The sequence below is a fragment of the Cricetulus griseus genome, unplaced genomic scaffold (assembly GCF_003668045.3).
Source record: "Cricetulus griseus strain 17A/GY unplaced genomic scaffold, alternate assembly CriGri-PICRH-1.0 unplaced_scaffold_80, whole genome shotgun sequence".
Classification (NCBI taxonomy): Eukaryota; Metazoa; Chordata; class Mammalia; order Rodentia; family Cricetidae; genus Cricetulus; species Cricetulus griseus.
In genome coordinates, this window is record NW_023277422.1 from 91,910 (window position 1) to 102,218 (window position 10,309).

Genomic DNA, 10,309 nt, shown 5'->3' on the forward strand with positions numbered 1-10,309 from the left:
GTCTCAAAAAAAAAAAAAATAAAACAAAACAAAACAAGATATTTTAAATATTTATTTCCCACTACATTAATGTTATGTTAAAAATTTACTTACTTACTTATACTTTTAAGACATACTCTTAATGGGTAGCCCTGGCTGGTCTAAACTCCCTATGAATACCAAACTGGCCTCAAACTCAGAGCTTACCTGTCTGATTTCTGAGCACTGGAATAAAAGCACGTATTATCAAACTGGGTTTATTTTTTAATATTTTGTTTAAAAATTGTGCAAATATGTGCGTGTTTGAGTATGGATTTACCTATGAATGTGTGGTATCTGTGGATTTCAGAAGATGTTGGATCCTGGAGGTAGAGTTACAGGCTGTCGTGATCCACTTCAGCTGGATGCTGGGACTGAACCCAGGACCACTGTAAGAGTCCTACACCTTTAACTGAACAATCCCTTGCCCCTTTATCTGTGTGTCCATGCCTGGAGAGTACAGGGGTCTACACTGGCTGTCTTCTTCAATCACACTGCACTGTATTTTCTGAGATGAGTTCTCTTGCTGCACCTGGGCTTTTGTCAATCAGGCTAGACTGGCGGCCAGCAAGCCTAAGGGATCCTATCTGTCTCCCATGCTGGGACTACACACAGCACTGCACCCAGCTTTTTGTTGTTGTTGCATGAATGTGTGTTAATGTACACCACAGTGTGCATGTGGAGCTCAGAGAACAAATCTGTGAAGTTGGTTCTTCTCTCACCTTTTACACATGTGTAGCAATTTCTTCAAAGATAAAACCTTCTGTCTTATAGGGAAGTTCCAGAATTGCTGAATGTTTTAAGGGGAGGTGAAACACTCCACCCTCTAGGCAAAGTCCTTAAACCTCAGGAAGCAGACATCGTAAAAGCTTTAGTAATTCCCTGAAACTGACAAGATTCACTAGGCTGTTCCTCCCCAGGATGATATGAGTCGTAAGGACTGCTGAGACAGACAGACTGACTAGGCTGCCTGCTTCTGGAATAAGACATGCTCCAGCCTGGACTCTATTAAACCCTTAGCTTGACCCAGAATAAACTGCATGATGACTGGGAGGCAGGGACAGATAAAGGTGCCTGTCACCAAGCCTGGAGACCTGAGTTCCATCTCTGGGATCTGCGAGGTGGGAGGAGAGGACTATATTCTAAGTTCCCATGACAACCTCTTGGACACTGGTGCTCTTGCTGGGCACTGATAGGAATATATACCAGGAAGGCACAGGTATACATATTGTAAATAGCAGGGGTGAGGCGGGGGTCAGGCCTGAATGAGATGGGCGGGTACTGCTCACCTTCACGAAACTCATTCGAATAGTGCACATTTTGGTGAGTTCATACACGGTCTCAAAACCATGGTTCACAGACTGTGCCAGTATCTGAGAAAACTTTTGGTTGTTGAAAATTTTCACGCTACACCCACTGGGGATCTTGCAGACAGTGGTGGGATGAAACCCATGATGATAGTTGCAGTTCCGACTCTGCACAAAGATGCTGCTGTCACTCAGGCATTCGGCATACACTTCTCCTCCAACATAGTACAGGTGGACACCTGTGACAGGACAGACCATGTCAGTCATAGGCTGAAAGGCACCCAGGCAGAGTCAAATTTGGCCACTCACATAGCCATTCTGACAGACATCTAGCTAACTATGTTATGCTTGTGATAACCAGTGTGTTCAGGAACAAACAAGTCTCTCAAAAATAATAATGGTTGACATTTTCATTTTGGTATTTAATGTCCTGCTTAACCAGAGTTGAAAGTAAACGTACACTCTAAAAATTAAGCACAATAAAACCTGTAGTTTCTTGGAGTAACCCGAGTGCTTAAAGTCTTCTGCATTTATGCCAAGACTAAATTGTTCAGAAAACTTCAGAGAGAGAGAAGGGATGATCAATAAACACAGAGGAGTGAAACCCGGATTGAAGAATTACTTCTGGAAGCTGTAAGACATGAGGTCTAGTTAAAACAGACACTTTTTAAATAGAAAAAAAAAACATACTGTGAGAAAAAGGAGCTCACCGAAATAAGTAGAAAAAACAATAATTGAAAACGTCTTATAACTTAGGATGCTGGAAGACCAGGCAACATACCCCCTTCTCAGGAAGAAGGAGGCAGAGACCTGGATCCCCTCCTATTAAAGCTGGAAGAAGGAGAGAACCAATTCTGCAAATTTGTCCTCTGACCACTATGTGCCCCGCTATACACACAGAAAATAAACAAAAGCAAATCTTCAAAAAGGAAGATGGACCCTCTGGCCAAGACTCACGAGGGAGTAAGAAGAGGCTAGCAAGCAGGCAGGTAGTGTGGCTTTGAGCTAAGAAGGTGCTTAGTTGGAATGGCTTAGTAGAAAATGCTAGTGAAACTGTCTGAGGAAACACAATGTGGCATTTCTACAGACACACAGGGCTAAGACTCCAGTATCAGTTCTACCCACTGTGGCAGAAATCCATTTTGTTTAGTGATATACAGAGATATATTTAAGAACAAAAATAAAGAGAAAACTATTTTTTTGGTTTTTTCAAGACAGGGTTTCTCTGTGCATCTTTGGAGCCTATCCTGGCACTAGCTCTGGAGAGCAGGCTGGCCTCGAACTCACAGAGATCTGCCTGCCTCTTCCTCCCAAGTGCTGGGATTAAAGCCATGCGCCACCAACACCCAGTGAGAAAACTGTTTAAGAAGAAAAAAAAACCCTTTTCCCTGATATCAAAAATGATGTCTTTTAATTTTAGAAAATTAAGACAATATATGAAATACAAAAATGTGGAAAATATTGACATTCCTTCAGCAACAGAGGAAAATGCTTGTTAATTAACAGTCTGCAATATTGTGTCTGGTTTTGCAATCATTAAAGCCTTTGTTGCAAACTCTCACATTTCTGTATGACTTGCTGCTGTAACTGTTTAGCCAGGCTCCCTCAGCAGACCAGTATTGACACTAATTATCTACTATTGCAGTCATGACAAATGTTAATGGATGGTTTTTACTAATATCTATAAGAGACATTCCTGGAAGTTAAGCGGCTGGATCTAAGGATTTGAATCACTTTGCCAAATGACTTTCCAGAATGCTTGTGTTACATCAGCACTGTGAGTGCTATGATCAGCTGACCCACACCAGCACTGACACTGAGCTTACACAAAAGCAAAGTGTTCACAGCTGCAAAGGGAATTGCTTTAATTTGACATGGGGGCTGGGCAAAGCCTTGGTTTAGTGGCCATTTGGGAATCTCCTGTGAACAACAGCATGTGAACATTTGGCATTTGCCACAAGAATGATGGGGTCACTTCTAGAGGAAGAAAAGATGAACGTTTGCAGGAGGGGTAAAGGGACACGCACCTTTTCCAATATGTCGTCTGGTGTTTTCTATTGTGGAGTTCCGGTTAATGTTGTAGAGCAGCCCAAGGCAGAAACGGTTCTTGTTGTTGGAAGGATCAGTGTAACCATCCACCAACACGCTTGTGGAGGAGGCCTGGAATGTATCACCCACGCGGTTGTTGAGCTCGTAGTACACAATAGAGCACCAGTGCATTGGTTCCTCATAAACAACAGTTTGAACATCTGCAAGAAGGAAAGAAATTTGCTCACAGTTACTCCTGGAGCACCCCAACCAGAAACCGCATTGTAAAACTGGCTGAGCACGGTGGAACGAAGACAGGGAGGGGCAACTACGAGGATCACATGGGTCATTTCTGTGAGATCCAATGTACTTCTTACTAAGGGGGCATTCTCCTTTCATTGGGGAACTGGCAGAGATCCAATATACCAGCTCAGCAAGCCCGGCAACAGCAGTTGCTGAATACAAATGACTTATAACTTGCTCATTAACATACAGAAATAATTGAAATCACTCCTGCTGGCACATTACCTACAAGTATTACAGTGACCAATGAGAAAGCAAGTGGCACAGGAACAGGAGGGGCCCGGACATGTGCCAATGGGCTGGTGAAGAAAGGAACTGCTTTTGGCAAAGCCTTGACAGACCACTGCTTTCTCGAAGCCCTGAAAACGAACTTCTTCCTATCATGAAGAAGCTGCTTGGCTTCACAAGAGCTAGTGATGGCTGAAGCTCCAGTTTTGCTATAGCTCAGGAAGAAACCGTGCCAGCTGGCCATTCATCCCGAATAAAATATATCTCTCTCATCCAGACGCCAGGCTAACCTCCTTCTATTTGCTTCAAGTCATGCCAAGCGGGTGTGTTTGTCTCTCCCTTCCCAGAATGGGCCAACAATAGAAACTACACAGGTTTACCAAGAGGATGCAGCTTGTTAAGCCCAATCTCTTAAGGCTGATGAATCTCCAAACAGAAAATGCTTCTGAATGCTTTCAACCAAAAGGCTGGGAAAAGAGCCCTTTCTGCGTCAAAACCTCTTATGCATGCCTTTTGAGAGCCCAGGCACACAAACCACACCATTGCCAACTTGATCATTACTCTAATAAGTCTCACGGGGCTTCAGTGTACAAATATAAGAAATGGAAAGAAAATCCACCAGGACTGGGAGATGGAGAAGGAGAAGAACAAGGAGGAAGAGGAGAAGGAGGAGGAAAAGGAGAAGGAGAAGGAGAAGGAGAAGGAGAAGGAGAAGGAGAAGGAGAAGGAGAAAGACTTCCACATCCTTTTGTTTGGTAGCTTGTGGTTTTTCGAGACACAGTTTCTTTGTAGCTTTGTAGACCAGGCAGGCCTCTAACTCAGCGTTCAGCCTGCCTGTGCTTCCCGAATGCTGCCATGTTCTTAACATAACCAGCCAGTTATTTGTTTTATATAAGTAGCTTAGCTGAAAATATACTATTTCCCTTGTTTCTTTCCAGGCAATGCTTCCCTGTCTGCTGCAATTCAAGGAGCAAAGCTTTAGTAATCCACAAGTGCCAAACCCCAGAGAAGGCTGTGCCATCTGTCACATAGGCCTTCTATCAGCATTCGGCATTGTTGAAAATGCTATTCATTTGGCTTACATGTGGACACATTTTTCCTATAAAAGGCCAGGAAGATCTTGTGAGACATATGGTCTTTATCACAACTATTCCACTCTGCCTTTGTAACCACAACAACAGATAAAAAAAACCTAGCCATAGATAAAATGTAACAAATGGGCAGTGGTGTGTTCTAATAAAGCTTTATTTACAAAAACAGAAAGTGGGCTGCTCTGTGTGCAGGCTGTAGCTTGCTGACCCATGTTCTGGGAATCCACCACAGGTAACAACAGGAGAAAAGTCAAAGTTTTTTCCTCTGAAAATACTATGTGATTTTTAAATGGCTCCAACTGGGAACAATTTTTAAGCTATTTTAAAGGAAAAAACTTAAAAATAAGTCTCTATTTGGGGGTAACAGAGATAATCTCATCATGACTATTACCGTCCCCACACAGGGTATCTTGCTCCACAAATAAAAATTCCAAAAGTGGCATAGGGGCTATTCTGAAGACGTGAAAACACATGAGCATATAAATAACAGATGTATTTGTTATGTAAAACAGGACTCAATCATTTCCTCCGACTATCTCTGTAAGCACAGAGATTTTTAACAACCTCCTGTGTATATAGTTTGTGAAACTGCCATACAAACCCATATTTATTGGTAACAAATCATAGACAGATGCATTTTAAACAGTTATTTGATATATGTGCATACATGTATATTAATGTATATATGATAATATATATCACTTACTCATTTATTTAAGGTGAAAGCAAATTAGCATGCTAAGGACACAGATATGCTTGTTTATTTTTCCATAACTAATAAATCTTGGCTGATTATTCAACACTGGTCAACATACAGATTGTCTTTAGAGGTGACTGACAGTTCGGTTTTCTAACCACCAATGCAGGAAACTCACTTCACCTAACTATGTAACACAAAATGGCAGAGCACTGCTTACGGCCGTTTCAGAGACCAGTTGGAATCTGAGAAATCCATATTCAATTCTGAGATCTCATATTGGACTGTGACAGAGTTTAAGGAAAAAGATGGGCTCTAGAGAATTCTTTCCATTAGGCTTAAAACAACAACAAAACTTTTTTTCCATGTTTCTCAAACAGCTACCTTTTTTAGGTCTAAATGAATAAATGTGACATTTGGACAGGACATACAGACAACACTCTGACAACTCATTTTACCTCCTCTGTTGATCTCAGAGGGCAGTGCAGGTGCCATCATATTCGTGTCCATTAACTGAGAGCCATCCTGGGCCATGGAGTCTTGAGGAGGCTGGTAAGCAGTTGGGGGTATGTCAGCTACAAAGTTTGACAGAAAAAAAATTACATGCTTCAGGCACAGACTCTCCTCTGCGCTGAGAGCTTTTGCATATGATTAGGCCTGCTCAAGTGTACACAGATGCATGTGTGTGCACATGTATGCAGGGGTCAGAGGATAACTTTAGGTAAACATTTTCCTTTAACTTATGGTTGGGAACGGAGGAAGCAATAAAGCATGGATCACGTTTTAATTTCTGTAGGTACAACATGGATGCTGAAGTATAATTTAATGTAAAGCACCTTAAGTGGCTCTATAAACATCCTGTCCCATCATTTTCCCTCACAAAAATATCCATGCATTTCATGATGAACTTTTATTCATCGTATCCCTCTTGATGTCGACTGGCAAGAGCTCTGGCACTAATATTTGAGATGCTTGTTTACTAACCTGTAATCTGAAAAGAGTAATCTTCTAATTAGTCACTATTACACCATCCGTTATGACAAAAACAGGAAAATATTTGGTTTTTGTCTGTGCTAAGTTAAACAAGCAATAAAATACCTGGTTTTTGTCTTTGCAAATTTAAACAAGCAGATGTTCTCCATCACTTCTGTTGCATTTCCTTGCTGTTAAAAGTACATATTTCTTGGGATTAAATCACTGGCTAAATAAATCTAATTAAATGGGGAGGGCGGATAACCCAGTAATTAGCTCTTCTTCGGCTGCATTGATAATAAGGGTTCTTCAATGTTGGAAAAGCTCGCCAAAGCCGCTTCTCAGAAGAGCAGTGTGTGTAATATGACATATTCCCCTTTCTTTTTATGGAGAGCCGAGACTGGAACAATTGTGCCACTCAAAGAAGGATGCAGCAGTTTCAAAATTTAACAGGACTCAAACAAGCCATCCTCTTCTCCAGCTGTATGTACAACTCCCTCCCTACATTGATATTCTCCAAGCACTGGTTCACCAGGATGTGCTCAGTGTTCCACCCACCCTGCCCCCACCCGCAGGCCACCCCCACACCTCCCCAAGGCAGGCAGTGTCCCCGAATGCCGCCTCCTACCTGGCATCTGGAAAGAGCTGCCTGGGTCTGAGCTGGTGCGGGAGTGAGGGTAGGTGCTGCTGCTGCTGCTACTGCCTGGGGAGTTGGGGTAGCTGTTGATGGACGAGTGGGGAAACGGGTGGGTGCTGGGCTGCCTGAAGGAATCTGGAAACGTGGCGTTCGGTGGCATGTGAGGCTCATTCTGTCCCAAGTTACAGAACTGTGCCAGAAGGCTGTGCTGAGGGTTGTACTCACTGTACCTTGGAACCAGCACGGGAGGAAGCACTGGGAACAGAAAGAAAACACAGAGACAAATGAGAAAGGTTTAATTTATATCCTCTCTTTCTTAAAACAGGCAGTGGACACAAAAGCCTTTGCAAATTATTCCCTAGTCTTTACTTTAACATGACGTATATATTCCACAAAAATACAAAAGGCCTTTGGAGACCAACCTATTATTGGATGGTTGAGCTGGAAGTTTGCAGTCTACCCCTGGGGTCTGAAGTTCCTGTGAGAGAAAAGTCACCTGGCCATCCCAGGAGCAGGGAGGGAAGCCACCCAAATCTGACACCATCCATACTTGGGGACCCTCAGAAATCATCAGCTAGGTGAACCAATCGATCAACAAAACCATCCTGAATGACACAATGTGGCAACTGGAGCCAATGGAAGAAGGGCTGATAATTACAAAGTCATGAAGTAAAGTAAACCTTCCTCTTTATAAAGTGATTGTTACAGACACTTGTTACAATGAGAGAAAGCTGAGTAGATAGAGTTCCTGTGCTCTTTTGCACACGCATAAATGAATACAAACAAAACTTCCCCAAGATATTTTGGAATTACACCCCACAACAGAAAGGTGTTATTGCTCTGGTCTCAACAGGCTTCATGGTGCACACACAGTCCACCCCACTCACCAGGGCTCTCCACTCGCTTATAGTGATAGGGGTTGATGCACACCTCCTTCTGCTTGGAACTGAAAGGAAACTCACAGCAATCCAGAGGCTTCAGTTCATGGTGGCTCTGGAGGTCTGGCCAGCGCCACACTCGGCAATAAATGACATGAGGCAATCCCTTCCGGTGGGACACCTGCAGCCTGCCATCCAGGGAGCAGGGAATGGTGACACAGTTACTTGGCTGTCCCGGGCAGCTCAGGGCCTTCTCCAACTCTTCCATGGCCCCTTTCTTTTTCTTCAATTTTTTCACCAACACGTCCACAGCTTTCTCTGCCCATTTTTCTTCTTCGTCACACTGTTTCCAACCTAGAAGTCTCTTCACAGCTGGACTTGTGAGGGGAAAACAAGCTGGTCACATTCATAGTGACTGGTCTAATTCTTCAGGCTCCTCACAGGTTGAAGTGGTGATGTCTCGAAAGGGGAGAGACCAGAAGAGAATTCAGCTTATTTACATTGGTTCTCTTTAGTTTCTCCGTATTTCTGAAAAGTAGAGAACGGCTCTTCCTCCTATTCCAAGAAGAGACCCAAAGTTAGCACCTGCAAAAACAAAGGATAGAAACTGGCTTGAAAATCACCTCAAGACACACCAAGATTAACTGATAAGTGCCAGAAACTAAGCACTTAAGTGTCCCTGTACGGGTGTTCTCTGGCTAATTCTGCTCAGCTTCACACTTCGATGACTTTATTAGCGAGATGTAACCCCAGGCTAAGCTCGTGAGAATGTGTATTCTATGATGACAGAAGCTGAAATGTGTTCTCCTAAAACATACATTAAAGCTCCAGTGCCCATTGCAACCCACTGTACTTGGCTTGGAGTGGCTAAGGAACTCACCAGGGTTAAATCAGATTATAAATGTGGGGCCTGAAGGCAACAGGATTGATTGGTGGTCTTACAAGAGGAAGAGAACAGACTGCTGAGAGCAGCACCATGCTCTGGACAAAGGTCATTGCAATAATTGGGGCACAGCTATCACTCAGGCAATTTGCATATTACCACCATAAGCCTATATGCAAGTGATAAAATTCAAAGGACACCAAGCAGAAAACTGCAAAAAAAAAGAAAAAAGAAACAACAACGATTCTAACCTACAATCCTGTGGGAGACTGACCTATAACTGACATATACAAGAGTAAAGTGTAAATGCGTGACCCAGTTTATATGGAAACCAGCATGTAAATGAGTAAAGTCATGTGAAATATACGGTATTTGTGGCAAAGGAGCTAGCTGAGTGCCTAGAGTGACTGCCTGTACAGGGCGGAGTCCTGTACTCGGAGTCCACACTAAGAGCGAGGAGTGGTGGTGCATGCTTTTACCCCAGCCCCAGGAGGGCACAGGTGGGTCTCTTGCTGGTGGACTAGCCTAGACCAGCTGGCAAACTTTAGGCCTTGAAAATGAACAAACAAAATAACCAAGGTGGACAACTCTTGATGGCTGCAACTTTCCCACACAACAAGTAACAAAAAACAATAATTAAGATCTCAGTATAGCTAACAAGTCAACAAGAATATTATTATTAGAAGTAAACACATTTTAACCATGCGTCATGAAGTAATTACAGTAGAGATGAAATACCTTAACTGAATGATTATAAAAATATGACATTGAAAATATTGAGATATAGCTAGGCAGTGGTGGCACACACCTTTAATCTCAGGGAGAAGCAGGCAAATCTCTGAGTTCAAGGCCAGCCTGGTCTACAGGGAAGAGCCAGGGTTACACAGAGAAAACTTGTCTCGAGAAACAAAAAATAAACAAATAGAGTGAGTAAGATGTGATACGCAGTGATTATATGGATGTTTATAGCTAAAATGCATTTACTGGGAGAGAGGAAAAAAGCCTGAAGAGGTGGACGGTGATTTAACCCCAAAGAAAATATAAGGAATTGAGAAATTATTTTTTAAGTACGCTAGTGAAAACCTACAAAACCAAAGCACTAATAAAACGTATAATCTCTTATCAAGAATGATCAATAAATCAGAAAATTCACAAATGACCAATAAGAGGAATAAATTGGGGACAATCTTCCTGATCCTCATTCTTAAAACAATAGTGACCTTGAATGCTCACTGTAGCGAACTGGGATAGTCTGCATTTCGGCTTC

General features: G+C 42.6%; 1 protein-coding gene across 1 annotated transcript in view; it reads right to left on the reverse strand.

Moving 5' to 3' along the window:
* The window catches only part of LOC113839048 (mothers against decapentaplegic homolog 1-like), an 8,993-nt gene extending 424 nt beyond the window's left edge, over positions 1 to 8,569 (reverse strand). The window contains 6 exon segments of the mRNA XM_035453927.1: positions 1,308 to 1,564; positions 3,353 to 3,574; positions 6,131 to 6,247; positions 7,273 to 7,536; positions 8,169 to 8,544; positions 8,546 to 8,569. Coding sequence (XP_035309818.1) covers positions 1,308 to 1,564; positions 3,353 to 3,574; positions 6,131 to 6,247; positions 7,273 to 7,536; positions 8,169 to 8,544; positions 8,546 to 8,569 — 1,260 coding nt within the window.
* Positions 8,570 to 10,309: the final 1,740 nt, after the last annotated feature.